Genomic DNA, 12,382 nt, shown 5'->3' on the forward strand with positions numbered 1-12,382 from the left:
CAGCTCATATTTGAAGCTTTTCTTTCAACTAACACAAGCTTGTTTAGCCGTTGTCCACACAGAAAACTCCCTTTCATATTTGTTTGGGGAGGAACCTGATCAATTTTGGAGTTATCTTAATCCTTTTCTTTTAAAATTCACAGTATATCATTTCATAACATCTGTTAGTCTGATACTTCTATACTGCATTGTTATTACTAAACAACAGACCAACATGGGCAGATTAATATACGGCGTTATTCATTCTACCACACAGGCTCTAGCACTCCATCTAGTGGTTACTTGGACGAATGACAGGCATCTTTTTAAAATGCCAGACAAAAACCCTGAGGCAGGGTCAAGATTCCTGTTTATCATTTGCCACCAAAACACATTTGTGTGTAGCAGTTTTCTGTGAATAATAATTGCTCCTCATTATTGCAACCATGATAAATTAGTTGCTGCAGGTTGTGGAAATATAACAGCTTTAGTCGAAGTCATTATCTGAAAAGCTGTTGCAGAACAACACACCCATGGTGTAGCAGAACTGATGGGCTATGCTGATCGATAATAATGTACAAGACTTTATCGGTCTCATCTACTGAAAATGAAATCTAATGGATGAGCTGTCTAATCACGTATGTTAAACTAGGCATAAGGAGATTTTGTTTTATTTACAATCTAATTCATTACACATAATCAATGATTATATTAATTTCTAATCACACTAAGCTCCATTTCATAATGGTTAATTAAACAATGAAACAAAAGCAAAACATAAAATGCAACATGATACTAGCAAAACTTGAACATGCATTTTCATATCTGGAAATGAACAATCAGAATATTATCTAAGTTGATTAAGAGTTCAACTTCTTCAGTGTCTCTGGTCTCTCTTGGGTTTAAAGAGAGACCAGGATGATTTTTAGGGTAAGATAACAGTCTTTGGGGACTGAAAAGTTTGTCAAAGGAAAAAAGGAGAAAGGAACTCAAAATGAGACACTTTTAATATGTCAGCTTGGCCGTAATTGAACCACCAGGACATAAACGATAAGAGGATGCCTTACCTGTGGTCGAATATCAGCTGCTGTGTCAGCAGTCAACCTCCAGCAGGTGCAGCTACCACACTCAGGTCTCAAAGCTCAGCTGACAGAGAAGAAACCCAGTCTAAGGTCAACCTTAGACTGGTTGGTGGTCTTTCCTGGTACTGGCTTTAATATCTCTGTGGTTTCCAGTCAGAGCTGTAATAAGTAACAAAATGTAATATGGTATACTGGGATGTCTAAACATTGTGACTTATTGCTTTGCATTTGCTCTGTAAGTAGCAGTTTTATTTTTTCCACAGTGACACACTGTGTTTACTTTAGCCATGACGATACAACTCTCACTAATGTGTGGCTTTGTTCAGCTGTTTATTTTACCACTTTACTTTATTGTTGAATAAAGACATAAAATTGTCTTTATTGGCAGATTTTATAAATTAGAAGTCCCAAATCTATCAAAAGAAGAATATGTTGCTTCATGCAGAGCTCATGCAAACTGAGAGCAGTGGCTGTCAGGGAAGAACAGCGAAGCAGGAATGTTACACAAACGCTGATGAGCATGGCAAAGTGTGCAGTACACGTGAAGATTATTACTCATCCACACTGGACCAGGTTAATTGGGCCTTGACTGAACAGAACATTTAACAGGTTATTTTCAGTGTATTTTTCTTCTTTCTTCCTTTTTCTAAGTCAGCAGTCAGAGACCTCACTGGTGTCGGTAACTTCAGGAAGTTTAAAATGACTGTTCAGCCAATCAGAGATGCAATTTGGGAAGGGTGTGGCCACGCCACTTTAGACACCCTATAGAAACAAAATGTATTATTTTTTCTCCATCATCCCTTAATCAACACTGTTGTAGATAACACTATCTAGAGGCGCTTACTCCTTCAGAGTTTTCCACGAGTTCTCTTCCCGTTGAAGAAAAGACAAATTAGTATTTCAGGGTTATAGATTATTTTGTAACTTAATGCATTCCTTAATTTACAAAATATGGTACAAATACTGTGACATGTATCACAGGTGCTCAAACATAGCAAGGTCATGACAACATAATGTATATTACAGACTCAAGATGGCATCAGCGTGGTAGAAGAGGCTGTTTTCACTGACTATGAAACTGAAGAACAGGCATTTTCTGGGCAACACAAGAAAAACGCAGAGTTCCTGAAAGGTTGGATCTGAGGTCTTTGTTTGCTCTACATGGGTAGCAGCACTTCATGGCCTTTCTCTCTCCCTGCATGTCATTTGATCAGAGCTGAAAACCACAATGGTCTCTGGGCAACGTGCTTTGTCTACGGAAACACAAGCATCCTGTGACTTTCTCCACTGTCAAGAATGGCTGCAGTTTTGGACCCGTTCAAGTCTTTTTCCAGAGAAATGCAAGTGGTCAAGAGGCTGAACTCCAGTCTGTGCCGGGCAGGAAGGAGGAATGACCCGGGACCTGGATGTGTAAGCTCTCAGCAGTATGTTGCCCTGGCTCCTTTACGAGGTGAAGTCCCCCTGTTGGACCCTTGCAGCAGCCAGCTGAGTGCAGGGGCCAAGGAGCAACTTGGGATCCAAGGCAGGCCAGAATTCCCAGATCTGCCTCAGGTGGCCTCTTCGTGGCGGTCCCCACAAGGATTCAGGAAGAGGCCTCAAACAGCTCCCAACCCTTCAGGTAAGGGTTTTGGATATCTGCTGTAAAGTGATGTAGGACTACACATCAGAAGTTTATAGTTTAGTGCAGTAAAGGATTTAAGACATTGTTCACTTTTTGCAACAAAACTCCGAAAGGTTGTCGGAAACAAGAGAAGAAATACAAACCTTTTTTTAAGGGACTAAAACAGAGTTTCAGAAAAGTCTGAATTCCTCACAGTCCATCACTTTGCCCACCTCCATGCAACCCCCTCCCCAACACACCAGCAATGCAAAAATGCACAATGGACAACTGAAAACAGAGAGTGAATGCAAATGAAATGGCATAAAGAGATATATAACTGGGCTGAAAAGGCAACAATTCTCTGAGCTCTGCTTGGCTGCGCCTGTAATCGCCCCCCATTAAAGCTAATGGTTGCTTCATTGTGAGAATTCAAAACAGAGGAGAGCAGCAAAGACAAGACTTGAGGGGGATTTTAGATAGATAGTTTTTAAAATCCTAAAATAAAAAAAACAACTAAAGGTTCAGTTTTAAAACTCTGACTGTAAAATTTGGTCCGATGTGGCCCCCTGATTCTGTGCTACTGGGACTCCTTGGGAGGTAATTTGACTTGGAGCCCATGTTCTGTCATTCATGATTATAATTCACAATTTTGTCGCAGAAACTTGAACGCTGTTGTGTTGTTCCAAGGTTCAGCCGTTTCCATTAACATTCAGCTAGAGCCACAGAGGACAACAGCGAAAGCAGTAACCCACAACAGGCTCCCTGATAAACACCCTGGACATCTGGTGAGTAATGACTGAACTGGCTGTCCAGCTCTGAAATGTGTTTGTGTTGTCACATGGAGGAACTGAACAGTCCACACATTACAAACGTTCATTAACTCTTGGCACTGATGTTCTTTTTCAACTGTTTAACAGTCTACTGCTGGTCAGACACTGCAGTTTAGCTGTTACATTTACTGCACCGCTGAAGTAATCACTTGTGTTTTATAGCAGGAGTGAAGTATTATCTATAAAAAGTCCTCACCAGCATCCCGACAGTGGACTAGTATGTGGACTGGTCTGCACTTTGATAACATTATCCTGCTTTATGATTTTATGTCTAAATATAACTGAACAAATCAGGCGTTGTCACAGTGGAGAGTACTAAATGGTACAGTACCTGTGAGAAGCAATATTACAGACTACAACCCAGTAATAATGCGATACTTCGAAGGGTACTTACAGGGTACCTATAGGGTTTTAATAGGATACTTATGGTACTAATTATAAGTGTTATCAAGGTACCGATGGGATGCTTACATGTTGCCAAAGAGGTACTTACAGGATACCTACTGGTTCCTAGAAGTACTCATAATTTACCAACAGGGTTATCACAGGTGTTCATACAATTTTCCCACCGTAGGTACACAAGTACCTAAAGGGTACTTACATTGTAACTGTATACAATACTTTACAGATTATTTTGGGGCTTTTTACAGGTGTACCTCAGGGGTATTTAACAGGTGCTTTCAGAGTACTGACAGCAATAACCACAGTACAACTCAGGTCACTCTTTGGTTACTGATGTCCGGTAATTAAAGGGTATTTTCTGGGTACATATGGTATACTTGCACGTTGTCCATGGGGTACTTATAGGTGTACCTAAAGGGTTCTCATTGGTTACTCACTGAGGTACTTAAAGAATACCTATGCAATAATTACAGCAAACCCACAGGGTACTAATAGGTTACACATTAGGTTTTTTGACAGTAGGTAAAGTTTATCTACTGTGTACTCATTGGATACTTAGAGGTTACATATGGGGCACTCATAGGTATACCTACAGGCTATCTATAGAGTGCTTATTAAGTACAGATGGCACTAAAAGCACTTACAAGGTACCTCTGTAGTACTCACAGCACTGTTAATGAGCATTTAACCGGTACTTAAAGGACATCTGCTGGTACCTACAGAGTGCCTAAAGGGTATTTATTGGGTACTTTCAGAATGCTAAGGAGTTGATTATTTACATTGGTACCTACAGGGTACTTGTGTGATATCTTTAGGGTACTCATGGTACAGCTTGAGGATATTTTTAGGGTACATATAGTGTATGTTGGGGAGGACTTACAGGGTACCCATAGTGAACTCACTGGGTACTAACGGGGCTACTTACAGGATACCTACAATGTTCTAGAGGGGCTTAACCCAGCTAACCTATGGGTACATACACAGCATCTGTGGGGACTCTGCTATATTATGAAATGAGTTATTAGCTTGTACTTACAAGGTACCTATTGGAGTAGCTGCAGGATACCTCCAAGGGTAAAGCAGGGGTACTTATGTGTAACTTATAGGGGCACACGGGAAGTTGTACACAAAGTATTTATGGGGACTGGGTTGAACTATAAAGTTAACTGTAAGCTGGACTTATCCTGCAGGTATCATGCTACACTATGTGATGGATGGATGGATGGATGGACGGATGTGCATGAAATTAAACTTCCTTAATGATGTTACTACATTAAAAATCCTTTTCAAGGAGACCTCCTCCTCTGACCAGAGCTTATGGAGCGTTGACTCAGCAGCAGTTCAGCGCTACATCTACACTTCTGCCACTCAGAGGTCAGAAAACAGAGACATTCAATCATAAAGTCAAACAAAGCTCCCCTCCCACACAGTTTATAATGGAAAGTCTACACACAGTGTCATTTTGCTATTCAGAGTAATTCAGAGTGAGTGGGTTAAACTCTCTGCTTCAGTGATGTCATCAGCAAACTGGATGGCCTCTGTTCGTGTTAAGAGCTGTGCAGAGAAATCATGCAGATAAAATCAAACCTTATTTAATACCTTTAGCAGAGTCAGATCCTCACTTAGGTTGCCTTATTGAGATTGTGAAATGGAAGAGGCTGCATAAGAATTAAAATAACAAAAGAAAACAGTCAGTGGTGAGTATATAAACCCAAACACTTTTCCAGAACCACCTATATCTTTACAGGAGCTACGAGGAGGTAAACTGGTCTTTCAAGTTCCCTGGATGCTTAAATGCAGCTGATGTGACCCTGGAAAGACTGGCTGACCCTGTGAGCGACCGGGCCTCTGCACGGCACTACAACGGCAGGCCTCAGCTGTGGCAGGTGAGCCATGGAGAGGAAACAAACGCTGCCAAAGCTGGAGCTCTGTTGTTTGCCTCTGTCCTGATGCCCACTGCTTTCAGCTGACTGAAATTACATTTTTAAACAATTTAGACAATATCTCCCTTTTTCTTCATTTCTTCCTCTTAAAGGGCCAGAATACTGAAAACTGAAAATGTGGTGCTCTCTAATCTGAGATATAATTAACCTGGTGCTCTTTATTGGAAATAATCAACTTGAATCATTTACTTAAAGTAAGGGAAGGGATGTATTCACAATGTGTATTTGCTTCACATAACACAGAAATAGGGAACAATAAAATATGCGTCTGAAAATGCTAAAAATAAAGCAAATACAAATAATCTAGCCACGCTAAATAACTTAATACTGACCCCAATTTTTCAAAATGGCTCTTGTTTTTACAATTTTAACCAAATCAGCAGCTATGTTGAGCTGTTTTGAGCTGTCGGTGCTGCTGTTGTTGGGTTACTGCAGTGATCCGGTTTGTGGAGAACTCCTTGTATCACAATCCTCTGAGCCCCACATTTATATCGTTTTCCAAAAAATTACTTTGAGCTTCAAACGTTGGCATGGTCCTTCATTAGAAAAGGGGTCTTCCAGTTTTTTATCTTCTCAGTGGTTTATTTTACATAGTAAGATGTTTCTACAGTTACACATTGGTTAAATGCTGCTTTCAGATTAATTGTTACTGTTCGTCTCAAGTCTGTAGGTGCTGAGTGGAACAGACGACAGCTTCGGTCCAGGAACGATGCCAAGAAACCCATTTCATTGTACGTTTTCTACTTTTGGTGGAGTCTACATTTCTATCTGAGTCTTCATTACAATCGTGAGTCCAACATACGTTTTATTTGTTTGATTTTGCTTTTCTTGCAGCTGCAGCAGATATGCAAGATCGAGTCAAATCCCTTCGTTCACGTAAGTTTTGGAGAATACCACACATTTTCTGACAGGTCAACTGTACATGTTCATATGGACATGGGAAAAACTAAGTACATCCCTGCTGCTTTCATTTAATTTAGTAGGAAGGTTAGCTGCCAGGTACTGCTAATCAGCTGCTAAGATCTTAAGCAAAGATCTGTTTCCATCCACCTGCAGATAGTTTGAAATCCATCATTTCACAATGAAAAAGAGGAAAGTAAATGATGCTGCTGTCATGATTTGTGGGTGTTTTGGGGTTCTTATTATTATTCTTGATAGGTTTTGAATCATGCTTCTGTTATTTTCCTGGTCATGCTTTAGTTTTTGTCTTCTAGTTCATGTTTTGTCAAATCAGGTTTGTTGGATCTGGTTATGCTTTAGTTTCATGGTTTACTAGTTGTGTTTTAAGTTTTTATTCTAGAGTCTCTGTTTTGCTCTTGCCACCTTTTCTTCTCGCCTGCCTTTTCACTGTTTTGTTCCTGCCTCCTCTAGTGAGTGAGTTTTTGTTTTTTCCAAGATTAAATCTTTACTCACCGTCATGCTGCCTGTTGTCTGCATTCCGGGGTCCTCCGCTACACAAACCATGACAGCTGCTCATCTTTCCAAGGGTACACATCCCAGAAACTTTAACTTAAAAGTTCATGTTAGACTCTTTGCTGTTAATGGCAGGACATTTGGAAAAACCATGAACAAGTTGGGCTTCTTTGGTACAATAAAAGGGAAAAGTTCTCCAATAAATCTAGAAAAGGAAAGAGTAACATAATTAGGTTTGCAAAGTTACATCTTAATGACCAATAAGACTTCTGTAAAAACATGTCTAAAACATATGACATAAAAGAGGAGATGTTTGGTTATTATGTATAGTGCCATATTTGAAGAAAACCAAACAGAACATGTTAGCTCAAAATACCTAATTCCAACTATTAAGCATGGTGGTGGAGAGGTGATGATAATGTCACAGAGTGACATTTTTGGACTCTGTTTGTGGCTTTGTGCTTGTTTACCTTTTGCTTAGATTTTTCTATTTTGGTTTTTGTATCATGTTTTCTTTTCTCCTAGTGTTTACTTCTTAAGTTCTTTTATGGTTGTTTTCTTATTACTTTGTATGGTTTATTATTATTATTATTATTATTATTATTATTATTATTATTATTGTAATTATTATAGTTCTTGGTCTTCCCTGGATTCTCTAGTTTTATTTCTCTTTAGTATCTTTGTGTTTAATTGTGTTTTATTATTTGTTCCTTTGCACTCTTCTTGTTTACTAGTTTATTTTCTGTTTCCTTTCCAGTTATTTCAGTCAGTGTGGTTAGGTTTGTACTCAGGTTTTCTTTATGGGTTCTTTGTTTGTTCTCAGGTTATTATTGTTGTTCCTATGTTCCCTCTAGTTTCTCTGTTTACTTTAGTCATGATTATTCTAGTTTTCTTATTCCCCATTTGATTATTTATCTTTGTCTATAGATTTGCTTGGTCTGTGTTTCTGTTTATTGTTTATTAGTTACTTTGCCCATCCTCAGTCTTTGTATTTGTTTCACCTGTTCCTTCTACTTCCCTGCCTCCTTGTCGCACCTGTTCCCTGTTTTCCGTTGATTATCTGCCTTTGTTATCTCACAGTACATAAGTTGGTTTTGTGTCATTGTTCGTGGCTGGTTCCTTGTGTTTGTCATACCCCATTCTCAACCCACATATTTGTGCTGAGTTATTCCATGTTCCTGCAGGACTGATCTTGTAAGCTTTTGGATCTGGACTTTGTTTGTATCTGCAGTGCCTTGTTTGGTTTCTTTGATAACCTCTGGAAATAAAGCTGAAAACCTTTTACAACATGTTGCTGCCCAGCTCTTGTCTGCACTTTGGTCCACCCGCAAACCTCATTATGACAGATATGGGCTTGTTTTGCAGCAACAGGACTTGTGCAACTTGTAGTCATTAAGTCAACTATGAACTCTTTGTATACTAAAGCATTGTAAAGTTAAATCTGGTCTAAAATGGGTCATAAACAGAACATTGACCCAAATAAAGCAGCAGATAAACAGAGCGGCTGAAAAAGAGAAGGATCAAGTTTAGCTATGACCCAATTAAAGTCCAGATTTCATTCTGACTGAAATTTTTTGGTGGGACCTTTACAGAGCTGTGTAGATAAAAATGTCTGCAAACCCAAATTCCTCCACAGTAATGTAAGACACTACTGAGGGTAATTCCTGCTGAAGGTTGTTTTAAAAGCTACCTAACCATGGGGTGTTCGGTTTTAACAAGAATGCATGTGGGGTCTCATGTATTTGCAGCGGGATAATTGGCTCAGAGAACATGGACAACATTGACAACGTAGATGAAGATTTTCAACCACTAACTGTGAAGAGGAGCATCATACCATCGTACACACTGACAGCAAAGTAAAACATGTACTATTTTCACACATGTTAACAAATGACCTATAAGAACCTGCTCTTGTACTATCATATATTTAAATGTTGGGTCATACTACAATATTCAGCTACCTGTAGGAGTTCATGGTGTTTGTTTGCACATTTCTGTTTCTATGCCAGCCGAACCACCATCCCAGGTTACACAGGCAAGGGTGTCTATGCTCCCCCTGCTGCTCCCCCTGCTGCTAATGACACCACTGTCTCTGGGTGAGGAAGATTTATTCTTATTTACAATTATAGCAACTGTTATCACAAACCAGGCTGTATGGTAGCACTGTTGCCTTGCAACAAGAAGGTCCTGGGTTCCTGGCTTGGGGTCTTTATTCATGGAGTTGGTATGTTCTTCCCATGCATGGGTTCTCTCCAGGTTCTCCGACTTCCTCCCATGGTCCAAAAACATGACTGATTGGTTAATTGGTCTCTCTTAACTTGTCCTTGGGTAGAGGTGTGTGCATGCATGGTTGTGGATAATCACAAACGTCCACTAGAGGGCGACATGAGGCCATAAAGCTGTTCCCATATTTCATTGTCATCAAAAAGAAGACGTAATGACGCTCCAACACTTTCATGCAAATATTAATTAGTTTTGTTCATATTTGGGTTTTAAGAGAAACAAAAAGGAAAAATGTTTCTGGATACATGCTTCACAATCACTGCATTAGTTGGATCAGACGAGGGCATTGATCACTGTTTTCTTGCCAGAAAATAAAACAAGTGGCAATGCAACAAAAACATTTGGTTAAACCTACAAGAAAATATAAATAAATGGCATCAATATTTTTTTGTTAGTCAGTTTTTGTACAGCTTCATTAGTTAAAAAGCATAAAAGGTTGATTTCGCAGTCTTATCTTGAATTGTAAATTATTAGTATTTCTATCTTTCTGTCTTCTGCGTGTTTAATTGAGTGGCATTACTTTACAGCCATGTAGAATTTTACATCTAATGTAACGTAAACTCAAGTAAATAGCCAGTCTGTACAACCGGTCATAATAGAAAACATTATTATTTAAAAAAAAATCAAGAATGAAGTTTAAAAAACAACAGATGTCATCCCATGAAGACAAACAGGTCAGAAATAAGACGTTTTTAAAACTGTTAAAATAAAGATAATTTATTTGTTTTAATCAGTAAATTAAATAACTGAGTGAATAAATCAAAGTCAAGTAAGGTTTTTTTTTTTTTATATCAGAAAAGGGTTTTTATACATGATGACAGACACAGGATCTGCAGAGCAAATGCTGTTCCCCTCTGGGAGAATTGGGTGTCTGTTGAGGAGGTGTAAACCTGTTTCCTAGCTGGGCCCCAGTTTAACAAACTTTACTGGCTTTTGGAGCAGGCATCTCCAGATGGCTGAATCCAGAGCAGCTCGTGGTAATGGTGGTTTTTCACAACCCAGATCCATTTTCCTGGTGCCTGACACCCTCCGAGATCTGTTTCCTCTGCTGATTAGGCTGGCCTCCCAGCGTTTTTCCCCAAAACAGAAAAAAAGACAGGCACTTGGACTGATTAACGGTCTGCTGCAACAGTCAGAAGCTCCCTGAGATTTCTGCTTCTCTAGTTCAGTTAAAACCACAGTACTGTGTTGTTTATTATTCAAAAACAAATTTTATTTAAATCATTTTTTCCACCATTTATAATTTCCTGCTAAACAAAGGCCCAAAATGAGAATATTCCTTTCCTTTGTGAGAGATGCTGTCAGTTGCGTACACAAAATTTGCAAACATTTTGACACACATATGTATATGCTTACACCCACAGTTCCTATAGCATAATGCTGCCACCACCATGTTTCACCATAGGGATAATGGCCTCAATCTGCTGTGCTTCTTTCTGGCACAGTGTATTGTATGTAGGTCAAAAAAGTCCAATTTTTGTTTCATCTGAATCCCTACATGCTTTGCATATTTTCACAGAGTGACCAGAGGATCTGTGCGTGCAGCTCCTCTGTCCAGGATGGTGACCACCGTGACCCCTTGCAACCCCTACCTGAGTGCCCGGCTTCCTCCCGCTCGAGCAAACCCAAGGAGAGACGTTAGCCTTGTGAAGATGGGAAAGTTTTGAAGCCATCATCCTTCTTTTTATGCCATCCAATCAGTTTATATGAATAGGTCTATAACTATGTGATGTCAGTGACTGATTCGGAGTCAGTTGGAGAATAATGAGCTTCTCCATTATCATAATTTCCCTGATTTAGATGAGTGGTTTTCTAACTCTGGGTAGTGAGCGTTTGCATTGTCCTCTTATACATTTGCTCTCTTACGGACGCACTCAGTCGTTCACTGTATATGTGTGTGTGTGTGTGTGTGTGTGTGTGTGTGTGTGTGTGTGTGTGTGTGTGTGTGTGTGTGTGTGTGTGTGTGTTTGTGTGTGTGTGTGTGTGTGTGTGTGTGTGTTTCATAAGGGGGCAAAGAGCCTAAAAAAGGGAATAAATGGATGAGAGTAAAGGTTTTTCCATTCCACCACATTTCTATTTAGCTTGTATAAAGAAACAACAGCAGGTTCTTAGCTGGTGGCTGGTTTAAATTCCTGCTAGTTTTCACAGCTTTAAACAATCCACAGTCCCTAGCTGACACGTCATTCTGAGGCAGACATATTGTGTAGAGATTATTATGAAGTTCCTGCCAGTTATATCTTTATGTCTGTGGTTTGTGCAGCTTCGCGCTTACACAGGAAATAGGAATGAGCTGGTTTTCCTGTTTCTCTTCATCTATAGTTTGTTTAGATTTGCACTTCGGAGGGATTTCTACATGAACACACTGGTGATTTGGTGAGGGCTTGGAGACCTGATCTCACATTTAGGACCGAATTTGGTTCTTTGTGGTGCATCGCATCAAGCGTCCACAGCTGTGAATAGAATAAAAGAGTGGTTAACAACTTAAAACGAGAGATTAATATTCTTGTTCTTGCGTCTTAGGTACGCTTGAAAATTTTGAGTCATTCACACTTCACCCACAATACGACATGCTGGCATCATTCACTAAACCTCAGGATCATTGATTTTATACGTAGTAGAGCTGCAGCCCAAACCTGGTTTCACAGGTTGCGCTGACCCCATTTAGAACTTCAGACAGAACTCACAGTTCTTTGAACTTAGGATTCAAAAACAATAAGTGCCATTGAAACATAGTCATACACATCAAACCTTTCCACATTTTGTCATATTACAACCACAACCTGACATGTCTTGGGATGTTATTTGATAGACCAACTCAAAGCAGGACGTAATTGTGAAGTGGAAGAAGGA

General features: G+C 39.5%; 1 protein-coding gene across 1 annotated transcript; it reads left to right on the forward strand.

Annotated features, from left to right (window-relative positions):
• Positions 1 to 2,011: 2,011 nt before the first annotated feature.
• On the forward strand, positions 2,012 to 12,019 carry LOC124859355 (spermatogenesis-associated protein 48). Its single transcript, XM_047352102.1, has 9 exons — positions 2,012 to 2,679; positions 3,349 to 3,446; positions 5,185 to 5,267; positions 5,641 to 5,779; positions 6,500 to 6,567; positions 6,671 to 6,712; positions 8,998 to 9,105; positions 9,259 to 9,345; positions 11,052 to 12,019. The coding sequence occupies exons 1-9, from the start codon at positions 2,358 to 2,360 to the stop codon at positions 11,197 to 11,199; spliced, it is 1,095 nt and encodes a 364-aa protein (XP_047208058.1). The 5' UTR covers positions 2,012 to 2,357; the 3' UTR covers positions 11,200 to 12,019.
• The last annotated feature ends 363 nt before the right edge of the window (positions 12,020 to 12,382 follow it).

The sequence above is a fragment of the Girardinichthys multiradiatus genome, chromosome 22, assembly GCF_021462225.1.
Source record: "Girardinichthys multiradiatus isolate DD_20200921_A chromosome 22, DD_fGirMul_XY1, whole genome shotgun sequence".
Classification (NCBI taxonomy): Eukaryota; Metazoa; Chordata; class Actinopteri; order Cyprinodontiformes; family Goodeidae; genus Girardinichthys; species Girardinichthys multiradiatus.

Bases quoted from the DNA above. Each gene is read 5' to 3' on its own strand.
- LOC124859355 (XM_047352102.1), top strand. From the start codon at position 2,358: ATGGCTGCAGTTTTGGACCCGTTCAAGTCTTTTTCCAGAGAAATGCAA. The intron at 5,780-6,499 runs GTGAGCCATGGA...GTTCGTCTCAAG, and splicing joins GCAGGCCTCAGCTGTGGCAG to TCTGTAGGTGCTGAGTGGAA. The intron at 9,346-11,051 runs GTGAGGAAGATT...ATATTTTCACAG, and splicing joins AATGACACCACTGTCTCTGG to AGTGACCAGAGGATCTGTGC.